This window comes from Buteo buteo, chromosome 19 (assembly GCF_964188355.1).
Source record: "Buteo buteo chromosome 19, bButBut1.hap1.1, whole genome shotgun sequence".
Taxonomy (NCBI): Eukaryota; Metazoa; Chordata; class Aves; order Accipitriformes; family Accipitridae; genus Buteo; species Buteo buteo.
In genome coordinates, this window is record NC_134189.1 from 7,207,512 (window position 1) to 7,220,944 (window position 13,433).

At 40.4% G+C, this 13,433-nt stretch overlaps 1 protein-coding gene across 4 annotated transcripts in view; it reads left to right on the forward strand.

The window, feature by feature from the left end:
* The window catches only part of GNPTAB (N-acetylglucosamine-1-phosphate transferase subunits alpha and beta), a 46,694-nt gene continuing 33,261 nt past the window's right edge, over positions 1-13,433 (forward strand). Inside the window, exons 1-4 of one of the 4 annotated variants that reach the window (XM_075051493.1) lie at positions 1-223; positions 5,094-5,179; positions 10,793-10,912; positions 12,907-12,948. In XM_075051493.1, the coding sequence (XP_074907594.1) occupies positions 107-223; positions 5,094-5,179; positions 10,793-10,912; positions 12,907-12,948 (365 nt within the window). In that variant the 5' untranslated portion in view covers positions 1-106. The remainder of the gene's footprint in view (positions 224-5,093; positions 5,180-10,792; positions 10,913-12,906; positions 12,949-13,433) is intronic. The other 3 variants (XM_075051491.1, XM_075051490.1, XM_075051492.1) reach the window with 3 other exon arrangements.

Genomic DNA, 13,433 nt, shown 5'->3' on the forward strand with positions numbered 1-13,433 from the left:
CGGCGGGACCCGCCCGCTGCCGCCCCGGCGCACGGCAGCGCGGTGAGGCGGGCCGGACCGCGCCGCGCCGGGCCGGGCCGGCGGTAGCGGCGGCCGCCGGCGGGCCATGCTGCTAAAGCTCCTGCAGCGCCAGACCTATACCTGCCTGTCGCACAGGTATGGGCCCTGCCTCTGCCTCGGGGGCCTCGTCCTCATGATCGTCTCCGCCCTGCAGTTCGGGGAGGTCAGTACGGCGCCGCGCTGGCGTGGCGTGGCTGCCCGCAACCCCCGCCTTTCCCCTTCCCTTCCCTTCCTCAGGGCAGCCGGAGCTTGGTTTGGGGCTTTTTTTTTCCCTTTGGGGAGCCGGGGAGTTGTCATGTCCTGTGAGCAGCGGGTTCCTTCAGCAAGCACCTTGAGCGCGCGTGCTGGTCGTATATCTATGTATATCTATATGTGCGTGTGTGTTTAGCGCGTCAGGGAGTAAACCGGCTTTACGGCGGCGCTCCCTTCTCGTTCTGGGGTATTAACGGTGGCGGCGGAGGAGCGGCAGGCGGGCCGCCTGCTCGGGGCGGTGGGTGCCGTCGGCCTGCCCCAGCTGCCGGGGCTTCGCCGCTCGCCTCCTGCCTGGCGGTCCCCCCCCCCCCCCTCCTCAGGAGACCGCCGCCGCGCTCGTTGGCGCCTCACGTGCGCGGCGGGGAGGGACGCCGCTCTCCCGCAAACGCCGGGGGCGACGCCAGCGTTCAGTGCTCCCCCGGGGGGGTTAACGTGGTTTCTGACAGTCCTGGCGGGCCCTGGCAGAGGGGAGCTGAGGGAAACCTGCATGCTCCAGGAGCCGGCGTTTTCTTGTCTTGTGCAATTTATTTTTTTTCCCCCTGCTTCCCTTATCAGGTGATTTATTAGTGCTGTGTTTTTGTCCTATTTGACTCTTTCGAAGGCTGTGCTGGATGTAACCTTCAAATGGCAACGGGGAGTGACAGAATCTTTCCCCCCTGTGGAGTTCAAGGAGTTAAACGTAGCCTCTCTGCAAGCTGCCTGCAGCTCAGCAGAGTCTGTGTTACATTGCTCGCTGCTTATTACCCAGGTTGCCTGCTATTTTGTAGATGATGCAATATAACTTCTACTTGTTCTATATATGACTTTATACAGATGTATAGTATATTTTAAAGCTTCATTTCATATTACCCTATCTATTTTGGAAGTCATCAGTGAAAGAATCTGGGGGGGGGGGGGGAAAACAATCCTGCTTCAGCGTAGTGTTTGAGAACATAGTAAGTATTCAGGGAATTAAAGAAAATATTTTTGTCAGTGTAAAAAGGTGGCAGTGTTAAATGCAAACAGACTGGAATTTCCTGATTCCTAAATTGTTCTCCCCCCCCCCTTCCTCTTTTTTTTTCTTCCCTGTTATGTTTTGATGGGCTCTTTCAGATGAGGACCCATAAAGAGTATTATCTGAAACTCTTGAGTGTAGCACACTCAGAACTTTGTTTTGTGTATCTATGCATCTTGTTTGCATAAAGTACTTAGTCCCTACTGTCTTGCAGGGTTCACAAGTTCCTGAAACAGTTGAAAACCATCAGTGAATTAATTAATTAATTGTGTGTAGTACTCTTAGTCACCTGGTTGCACGATTATCAACTTGGATTGGTGTATACCTCTTGGTGCTGTGAAACTTTGAGTATAGTTTTGCCTTTCTTCAGAATGGGGACTTAAACCCAACTGTAGGATTTCTTAGAGCTTTGAAGGTTTTTTTAAAACACTTCAGTAGTTGTCCAAATTATGGCTGATTTCGCTGAGAATCAGTGAAAATCACTGCTCAGAATTATTTTTGTACCAAATCTTAGTTTGCTACTTCCAGCCCTTTTAGATCTGTTTGGAAAACTTAGATCCTATTTAGACAGTGAGCAAAGAACTGGCAGATTCATGTAGGAGTAAATTTTCAAAATTATATGTTAAGAAAAAAGAAAAATGACCAGCAGTGTTTTTAAAAAAGCAAACCAAACCAACAAGAAAACCCCCACCCTTTATGGAATGACCATGCAGAAATACAGAAAAACTGGTTTGTTTCCATGTTGTTCTTTTGGGGGGTTGTTTTTTTTGTTTGTTTGTTTTTTTTTTTACAGTGATGATAAGTGGGCTTGGTAAGAGATGTTTGCATGCATTTTGCTTTTTACTTTTATGATTTAAAGTGGTGTGTTTTGCTAAACAGTGGTTAGTTTAAAGATTTAGGAGAGACTAGGCTTGTGAGAACGAATGCTGTTAGACCTCTTCGGACAACTGTACTGGAAATGGAAAATACTTCTTCAGTACAGAGTCCGCAAGGCAGCAACTAAAATAAAACCAAGAAATCTTTCTAGTAATTATCAGCTCAACCATTTTTAACAATCTGCGGGGAACTGTCAAGCAATAAAAAGTGGTATGAGGCAATGCTTATCAGACCCTGGTGTCTGAGCAGTGTTTGCAGTTCTGCTTTTCACCCACCCTCGGAGACAGCTTTTTTGTCCTAGTAGGCAAAATTACATCTGCTTGCTTAGATCCATGCTAATATCAATATTAATCATGGCGTAAAAATGGATGGCTAGGGCAAATAATTTGAGGTTGGTGATGATGTCCTCACAGCCTCAAGCTAAAATGAGCTTGATTTCAAGAAAAAAATTGAACTCAATGAAATAACAGTGCATTAAGCGTGATTCAGGAACATGTCTGCAAAAACATATAGGGTAGCCAGGTCTAAGCCAATACTTAACCTAGTCGTAAGATGAGCTTTAAGTTTTAGGACAGTTTGGTTGTAAACCCTTCTTGGCCATCCTTCTGTAGGTTGCTCAGCTTTGTAAAATGTTTTATAACTGGAACATGCCAGAGTCACTGTTATCACCTCTCTGATACAGTATCTCCTAATAGAGAGTCTCTCTCCCCTTTTTTTAATGTTGTTCCCTTAGTGGTTTTATAATATCAGTATGTAAAGTTGAAGCAAATCTGCCTCCGGGCATTATTGCAACACAAATCATGAGACAGGAGGAAACAGTTACAGGAAAAAAATGTATCAGGTGGGAAGAGCTTAACTTTTTTCCTAGATGTGTTTCTAAAGAGATCTGTCCTGGGCCTTTTTGGTTATAGTTGCACAAAGGCAAAAAGCAAAGGCTTAAATGGTTAATGTTTTGCTTCTGGAGAGCTGTATTATTCATATAATAAATGACATTTTTACTCAAATACTTCTGTATTTCTTCTAGAAGCAGATCAGTGTGTGTCAATTTACCGTTATCAGTAGTAGCAAATGTTTCTGCGTGGCTATCTTGCAGTGTGTGCTGTATTAAACTAGTGTATTTGGCAGAAGGGTGTAATGACTTGTGCATAAGAAAGTGTAATAGTGTGTTTTTAAGACACTTCCTGACTTTGCTATCTAAGGGAGGAGATTTTATGCTCACCTGGGAAATCATGCGTCCTTTGTGTAAGGGGAATGAACTTGTACAGATGCGATCTTGGTTACAAAGAGACTGTCTGCAGCTTTGGAAGGAATTGTGTGTGTGTGTGCTTGTCACACAGCCACATGATGGGGCTTCCCTGCTCTCTAGAAGGCTTTAACTTGCTTTAGTGGGCATGAAAGTGCAGAGTTGTGTATCTTCTTAAAAGGGAGGGAGGTAGTCTTTATGTTGTGGTTTTGAATGCTGTCTTAGAGAAATGGTATTTTTCATAGTTCCCATAATACAAGAAATGAGCAATAGTAAAATTTAAATCTAGGAAGAGTAGTGTAAAGTAAGTACTATCCTTTCCTGATATTGTTATTTTTCCTCTCCGGTACATACAAATACATACTTAACCAGGTAAAATAAGCTACTACGCCTTCATCTCTAAAGCAGCACAAGATGCCACTATAGTTTTTAAAGTTGGACTTGCATTGTAAAAGATATCACAGCAAGTTTATCTTGGAGTAGAACCAAAATATTTTATATTATTTTCATCTCAAATTATGCTTTTTTGCTATATCAAAGCATATTAAGCATTTTTATTGTTGAAGAGTCTTTTTTTTTCTGTTTAGAACCATGATGTCAGATACTTTGTTAGTAATGGAAAAATAACTGTGTGCCTTTGTTTTTTGTGTATATATATGTATATTTAAGAATGGAAATGGAATGTAAAGTTGCAGCTTTCCAAAGTAAGAATTGGCTTGTGATTGGTTTCCCGTATGGCTAATTTATGAAAATGCCTGGGAATGGGGATGGCTGGCAGAGGGCGTTTAAGTAAGGCGCAGCTTGACGTATTAGCTAAGCAACCTTGATGGCTGGATGAAGGTGGGGAAGACAACCCTGCCTTCAGCTGTGTGCTGCCACTGTTTCTCATCTGCTGCAACAACCAAGTAGAGGAAGATCAAGTGTTCTGGTTTTTGAAGATTCGTCTTTCTTTGGTTTAGCTCCATGACTTGGATCACTGCAGGGTCGACTGAACTCGCGTCAAGCTAAAGGGAGGTAGCAGAAATACAGGGGGATGGAAGAGAGGCTGCAGCCTGCAGAAATACTTTGCTGTTGGGTTAGTCTGGCTGCGATGCAAGATGTCACCTGTATTGGGAAAGAGCTACTGTGTTTTAAGTTTGTGGCCAGGTCAATTTGCATAATTTGATATGCCCTGGCCTGGCTGTTTGTTTGCAAAGCTCAAATTTCAGAGGTGTGTATGCTTCAATATGTCCTGTATGAGAATAGAAAGGAAGATCAGCAAAACTATGCTGGGGGGGGTGCGTGTGTCCTGCTTGCATTGAAGTATATTTGGTTTAGATCTCAGTTTTGGGAAAACATTTCTGAATTTTTAAAGGCTAAGAGACAAGGGAGAGGTAACCTAGATGAATAGTAGCTTACAAAGTGTGTCTATAAAACATGAAATCCTTTCTTGCAGAGAAGAAACAAAGTTTGTTAAAATCAAGTGTGGTCTTAAGTTCTGGTTCTGATTGCTGGCTCAGTATAATAACTTAGTTTGGATTAAGGTCTAGTCAGTTGTGCATTAATGCATAGATTAATTTGAATGAAATTGATTGTGATTAAACATATTAAAAGGACAAATTTAAGTATCTAATTTTAGAAGGTCATGACATCAAATTTTGTTTTGTTTTGTTTTTTTTTTCTTTGCAGGTTGTCTTGGAGTGGAGTAGAGACCAGTATCATGTTATGTTTGATTCATACAGAGACAACGTTGCTGGCAAATCATTTCAGAATCGGTGAGCTTTATTTGCAGTTGACAGTATTGCACATCTTACTGTTCAATGAATTTTCAAATATATAAATCAAATATTTTAGATGAAGTAATGTACTGTTGAGTAGGACCTTATTGTATGGGCTCTAAATCTCCAGCAAACTCTAAACTTAGTGGTTTTAAAATTGTGCATAATATCCCAGCTTGGAAGATGTTTGGCGTTTGGAAGCTCTAGTCATATAACAGAGTTTACATTTTAACTGCATTTAATTCATCCAGTCTCTAATGAGGCATCAAAATAGTGATAAAGTTAATAATAAAGGGAGGACATGACATGGTTTCCATACTAAGATAGAAAACTACAAGTACTGTTCCTATGCACTTAAAATTACAACTTTCAGTGTTTTGAAAAGTTATTTTTCATTTACCTTACATTTTCTGTGACATCTCATGAGGGACATTATTTAGTAGAGAAGTCACAAAGCTAGTAAGAAGAAGCTTTTTAAAGCTGAGTGCATGGGAGAAGTTGCTCACAGCAAGCTGGCAACCAAGTCATGGGTCATTTGTTTCAGTTGTGTTAACTGCTACGTGACTTCTTGTGGTTTCATCGTTCGTGTCTGAATGGTCGTGGGGTCTGCTCAGGAAGTCAGTGGACTGTGAATTGGTAGGTGGAAGAAGCTACTAAGAGATATCATCTGACTCTTAAGTGTTGATACACTTGACTGGAAAAAAAAAGCCCTGAAAGCAGATGCTTAATCTGCCTTGTGGTTTGTTGAATCACGGGACAGTAGAAATGATCAGATCAGTTTGTCATGCTTTAGCTGGTGCGACATAACTCTGTAAAAGTACATTGCATGGTGTCACTGAATCCTGCACACTTTTATAGTCTCACGTCTTACCCCCCCTCCCCCATTTTCCAAAGGATGACAGATGAAGGCAGAGTGATGCAGCTCATATGGATGATTAGCTTAATGTTTACATATTTATGCAGTACTGAAGTGAAAGCATGGTAGTTTGTTCCTGTCAGTACTAAAATGCTTGACTTTGTGATAATTTGGTGCAGTGCTTTTATAAAACGGTTGGGTTTGTCCAAAACAAAATCGCAAATCTTACTGTTGTGATGTAGGTATAGTCAGTTCCTATTTCTGCAGTGTGCTTTCTGACTTCACTTTTGTTGTATAAAGCACTCCTTAGCTGGTGTTGATTTCTGTGAATTGTGAGCAAAATATCCAGTGCTTGGGGAGGAACTATTGGCTGCCTGAGCAAAAGCTTAAGGTTTTCATGCTGGGTGCTTAAGTTATTCCAGTTTACCCATATGCCTTAAATACTCTTATGTCACTTGTGGCAGGGAGGTTTGTTGTGATATTTGTGTGCAGATACCAACTTCCTGTAAAAATTCATACCAACAAAGCGTCTTTGCGGAGACATGCTTTTAGGCATCTGTTAACTTTTAGAAGCCGCTTGTCAGGGGTTCAATCTGTTTTTATTATCAAACTTCATGAATGCAGTAATGGATCTCATCTTGCAGTATGCACTATATCAGTGGTGGTTTGATGGAGTTTTTAAGGCTAGTATCAATGCAACATGTACGGTGTCACATGGTTTTTACATAAATTGAGGATTGTGGACTTCCTGTTTTGATCCTAGCTTATCCATTGATTTTAATCACTTCTTATTTTAGTGTTAGAGAAAAATACTCAGAATTGGAGAACAGGAAGCTTGTTGGTTTGGAAATTAAGCAGATCCAGTGCTTAGTGGAAAGTACAAGCTGCCTCGCCTTTAGGAAGTATTAATGGACCTTCAACTGAATTAAAGTAGTGTCATTTTCAAGGAGCTTTGCAGGAAAACATCTCTGTTCTTGTCAAACGGTTGTGTTATAAACTTTTATAAAGAAAACCACAGTGTAAAATGTAGACAAATTTGTGCATGTGGGCAAGCTCCTTATAATCATAAACTCAAAAACTCTTCTTCCTGAGTAACATAAAGACAGTGATGTTGCTACCATCATTAGTTACACCTATTGAGTCCTGTTCTCTGCCAGACCTTGGAAGACTTCGTTTTGCCTTAAAGTTTAGCAATTGCTTTAGTTTGATTTTCCCTCCTGTCACATGTCCTTTGGCATCCTAGCTGTTGCACTTTCCAGGTACTCACGTCAGCTGCTAAACTTCCTACTTACATTGCCCAGGCTCTTACAGAGCCTGAGACAGTGGAGTAGAAATTCCAGGGCTTTTTACCAGGCCACCTCATCCAAACCCATTTTTGAAGACTTAGTTATTTGATATGAAAATAAAAAAGGGGAGAAGGAAACTAAATAATGGAGTTGCATGCATGAGTGTCTTGGACAAGAACTGTGGTTTATTACTGTCCACCAGCAAATTCTGCATTTTGGCAAATGCTGAAGTGTAATTTTGCTACTCCAGGACATGGCCAAATCATATTTAAAACTCCAAAATATGTATGGAAACAAAATGTGAAGGAACAATCCTCAGCTTTTAAAATGTACAGACTGATTTCAGTATGGTACAGCAAGTGAGAGCCATCAGTGTTTGGGGAGCCATTAATTGTTGAGCAGGGTGAGGCTGGAGAGAGGAAAAGACACACAAATTAGGGAGCCAAGAGGTACTGGAGCAGGAATAGCAATGGAACAGCTGAGTTGCCGTTGGTGGTTCATTACAGAGATGTAATAGGCAGGAGGGCTGGGAGGTTTATAGTGGGGAGCTTAAGGGCATAATAGACTTGTGCTCATTCATAAAGAGGCTCGGCAAGGTTGGAGATCACCGTATGGTAGCTTGGGAGAGATCCAGAGGCTGCTGTACTCCTTCAGCAACAGTGGATGCTGAGACAATAAGGCTTTGTCTTCCAGCTGCAGTCTTGGCTGTGAGCATGGCTCTCGCATGTAAACAAACGTCACGGGTATGGAAAATGCTTTCTGGCAGGTGCACAGAAGAGGCAGCATGTGACAGGTCTTCTGTCCCATCTGGGAGAGCTGGTGGCTCTGGCTTTGTCTTCAAGCAGGATCCTATAGATGTTTTTAGGTTTGCAAGTAAAAAAGGGTATGTTTTTGAAAGAGGAAAGTGTAAAGGAGTATCTGAAGGAAGTCTTTACTTATTAATTGTCTTGGAGTCTCCAAGGAAGTTTCCAAAGTCTGTGTTTGCTGATGTTAAAAACAGTAGCAATTGGGAAAATTGGTGAGGCAGCTCGTCTTGGGCTTAATCTGTTTGCCAGACTGGTATTTGTGATGAAGACGAAATGTATAAATACACATGAAGGAGAAATGCAGTTACAGAATTTGAGGGAGAAAGTTTTTGATCTTATCTGGCCTTGAACAACTTGCAAAAGACTCTGCATACTAAAAATAGTGTTTCAGAAGGATAATGTGGAAGTGGCTCTCCTTTTTTAATTTTAAAGCAAAATGCCACTACATGCTTTTCACAATATAAACTCTCAGTACTTTTTAAGAAGCCATGAAACCATCAGAAAACTTTGGCAAAGACCAAAAAGGTGAAATCTTAACAGTGCTCCTGATCCTAGTTGGGAGCAACAAATTAATTTGTGTATGATATCTCTTTTTTTATTATTATGTTTGATAATGCTACTTTCTCAAACCATGTATGCTGTAAAAATGTATTAGGAAAATTTATCCGAGTATTTGTATAAATTTTAAGCAATTAGACTAGCGGGTCTGCAAACAGTTCACTTACTTTAATAGCCTTTTTTACTAGTGTCTATTGCCGCTGGTAATGAAGAATGAGATTGCCATGCCAGGGTCAAGTCAGAATTGACATACCTGCATCTGACCAAAAATGCCTTTCCTCTGTCGACTTTATTAGCATGTGGCTGTATGTGACATCATTTCAATGCTAAAAATTAAGTGTAGAAAATTACATAGTTATATGTGCTATTGCATAGAAACACACCTTTAGCAAATGATAAACTGGGGAGAGGCTTCACAGTCAAAATTGCCTCATACCCTAGAAAGAGTTGGACTTGAGGCATTTTTTATTTTTGGACATTTTATGTTCCTCAGTGAAGCCTGGGTAAGTAAACTCTGCACTTTGCCCAGAAGACTGAGGGTTGGGCATTTTTGAAGTCGGCTGACTTGAGTCAGGTGCTTCCACCTAAAACGCTCTTGTCTTAGCTGTAGTGTACAAGGGACTGTCAATGCAGTAATTTAACTGATCACAACAAATGTAGGAAAGCTGGAAGAGCTCCTGCCATTGAATTTCTACTCCTGTGGAGGACTTTTTAGTTGAAAATGTGCCTTGAGTTACATCTGTTAATGAACCAGAAGCTAGTGTCGCCTCCTGAGAAAGAGGTGAAATAACTTATTAGAAGGGTAGTTGTATTCACTAAATTGACTTTGCCATTTAAGAGTTTGCCAGTTGCCTCCTGCAGAGTGTAGCATGTCAGAGGTGAGAGACTTCTGTGTGGTGCTGCTGGGGCAGGCAGCACTTCTTTTAGGTGTTCAAACTGACCCACTGTTACCCTTGTAAGTGTCGTAGCTCAGTTAGGAACAGTGATGAATTGAGTACAAAATGTTCCTGTTTATTGTGCTGTGACCAGCTACTGGCTGCCCTTTTACCAAATTTTGTGCTTGTTATTGAATCTCAGCCAGCAGAAAATGAAGCTGAGTGGAAGTTGACTGCATGTCTGCAAGGGAAGGTGGAGGAGATACTCACTTATAAGCTCTGTCTCTTTTTGAATGCTTTTTGAAGGATGCAGTGGGTGGGAAGGGAACCCCTTCCCTTGGAAACCTCATTAAATGACCCTGTGGATCTTAGCATTAGAGAAGTGCTCAATGTTTGCTAGGCCATCTACAGTTTAGGAAGGTATTGAATAGCTTGACACTGAAACTTTTGAAAATAATAGTTGGGGCATCCTCCTGCTGTCTGGGACTGAGAGTTTCACTTACGGCCGCAGCCTGGAGTACCCAGTGAAACAAAGCTGTGGGCCTCAGAGAGCAGATATCATAAACAAATAGAAAAAAGGTACCCAAACCCTTTTCTTCTGCCTTAGGTATGCTAGGAAATCTCTAACTGTCCAGAAACAGCCCAGTGTATTGAATTGTGGCAAGACTGAATTTGACTGCTGCCTAGGGTCTGAATTCATGCACCCTACTTATGTCGGTTTATGAAATGCCCTGTTATTAATATCTAAGAGGCATTCCTAGGACAGAGACCTGGTCCTGCTGAGACCTTATTGGCTCTGTGCAATTAAATAATAGCAAGTATGATTTAAATCTTTATACTTCATGCTGTCCTGTCTAATGTAGTTGGTGAATTAAGCATGTGCCTGGATTCTGGTACTGATTTGAGAAATATTTTATGGGTTTGAAGGAGTTGGGTTATAAGTTAATGTCAGTGAAAGTTAGAGCATAAAGTTCAGACTTCATTTAGTTACTGAACTGTTATAGCCACTTTATGTCCTTTTTGGTTTTATGTCTGTGCTGTTTTGTCAAAGGCTTGTGTATAATTAAGAGATGATATATATAGCTAAAGAGAAGCTTTTTGCTTTGTCTTGTTTGCAGCTCAGACACCAAGTATTTCTGTTGTTAGACAGAAATTGCTATCGTAGGATGCCACAAACACTTGTAATGTAATATTAAACAGCTCATGTAGCTTTCATTTGAATTATGTAGGCTTTGTTTACCCATGCCGATTGATGTGGTATACACCTGGGTGAACGGCACTGATGTTGAACTGATCAAAGAATTGCAACAGGTCAGAGAACAGATGGAGGAAGAACAGAAAATAATGAGGTAATAATCTTATGTATTTTTTTCCCTTAACTGACGGCAGCAATCTAATGCAATATTAGCCCTTTTCATTTTTCTCCCGTGTTTTTCAACATGAAAATTCAAAGAGCATTTTCTCACTTTTTCATTTGATTATTCTCAAAACCTTGTTTCGGTTCTACATTTAGCTATGAAGTACTGTCTAATCAGAAAACTGTTTTAGATACAAAGCATAATAATTTTAAGTAATTATGGCTGTTCTGTCTTGAATTTGTAAAATGCCATGCAGAAAACTGCTTTGTGTATGTGATTTTATATTGATTTCTACAACTCGGTTTGTAAATGATAATAATAAAACTATATCTCAAATGTATAATCTCTCTTCATCCCCTTTTTCCTCCTCATTTCCCCCCTATCCCCAGTATTTCTTTTTATAATGGGCATAATAAAATCTTAAGCATATGTTTCTTAAAGGCTCCTTTTTGAACTTAGATTTGTAGTCTCCCAAACACTGAAACTGAGAAAGAAGAAAATAATTTATTCGTGTTATAAAGGTATGAATCGGCCTTCTAACTAAGGAGGGAAAGACATGTGTTGCTGCATTTGGTGTTATAGATTGTGGTATACTGTTCTGCAAAATTACTCATGTAAGGCTTCAAATGCAGGCTGTAGCAGATACCTTGGATTGTGTCTTGTAACCATTGATTTATTTCTTAATAAGCAACTCTGTGGTCATGTGATCTGTTTTGGCCAGAAAATATGCTAAATGGAAGAACAAGTCTGTATTTTAAGGGTTATAATAGTTTTATTCAGAATAATCTGAAATCCACAAGTGGATTGATCAGATTTTTGGCACGTTATTACTTGCAATTTAGGTACCACTGACAGCGTGATCACAAGTGAAATTCTGAATGTTTGTTTTGCTACTTAAACAGTGAAAGTATTAGTAGAACTTTAAATCCATTAAGTTTAAACATCTTAAACAGAGGCATGGTCTCTGCTCTGAAAAGCTTTCAGATTTATACTCATCTTTTCCTAGCAGTTCATATAGCAAATGTTAGTGGTTTTAGCTTTGTCATCACTCATGCTGTGATTCCCATTTTACAAAGGGAAAAACACATTGGTTTGCGTTTTTTTTTTTTTTTTTTTTTTCATAAAGCTGATTTGGAAAGTTGATATCAAGCCTATGGGTAAGACTCCTGTCCGTGCCACATTCGTTATCTGCAGGGGCACCTGGTTCTCTCCCTTGTAGATAACTTTTTTCATGTACTTTGAAATCAGTTAGCACTGTTACAGAAAGAGCTGTTTCATGGGATCAAGATACCTGCACAAGACAAAGGCTATAAATCTCTGCTAATGGGTGTATATTTTGTATCGCATAGCAAAACTTAGTAAGTTGTAACTTTCTTGGCGATACGCCTGAACTGAGCTAGTCATGGTCTAGGTGCTTTATTCTTCACTGGGAGAGAGTAGCTTGATGGATGGTGATTCTCTTTCTGTTGGTGTGTGTAGAAGGGTGCCCTTCTGATACTATGGTTATTATTAAGCATCAGCACTGCACTACCCTTACATTAATCCTCATTAGCTTCTATGTGCACATAGCAAATGCATGATAGACCTTATCAGAATATGTATGTTAGGCAAAACAATCAAGTCAGCCTAGTTTCAGGCCACTTCACCTGGGTTTCTTACTAGTGTTTTTCATATCACCATCACTTTCATTAAGTAATCTAAGAATAACCCCTGAAAGTCTTGTTAGCAAAAAGAGTCCCGCTGCCACAGCTGTCAGCACAGCCAAGAGTTTTTGAGCTATGCTGCATGAGGGTGAGCAGTGAGGGGCACGTGCGTCAGCCCGTGCTCACCTTGACAAGGCTAATGGCAAAGCCTTGGCAGTTCTATAACTGGGTTATCGGTGCTTTCACAACGTGTCCCAGACTCAGTTAACAATCTGAAATTAGACTAAATTCTTTACTGTCAACTTGGTGTTACTTAATGTAGTTGTTTTAACTTTGTAATAGGGAAATCCTTGGAAAGAATGCAACAGAACCAACAAAGAAGAGGTGAGTTTTTGTGCTTTTGGGCATAAATTGGAATAAATGATATCTTACTTGTTGTTAGCTGAAAGCAGATGCTGGCTGCGGGGGTGGTTTGGTTTTCTATAGCCTGTGCATGCTTTCCTTCTATGTCACTTCAAGAAAAGTTGACAGCATGATAATATATTGTGTTGAATAAAAGTAATGTTATTGTGATATATATGAATGAGCTTCTTAAAATGTGACAATTTCTGAAGTTCAGAGAGTGTATCTGTGTCAGTTCCTATTCCAAGTGTGGATTTTTAATGCATATGTACCTGGAATTTTATAATTCAAAAGCATGAAAATTTTTTCAATGTTGCTTTCACCTGCCATTTGTATACGTGGCACTGCAAGTAACTGTGGAGGGTCCAAGCCACTTGTGGCTCTGCTGCCAGGAAACGGCAGAGCCTGGTCTGTCCTCTTCTTCATTTAGCTTGGTCATTCTGCTATATAGAGATCTTTATAAGCTC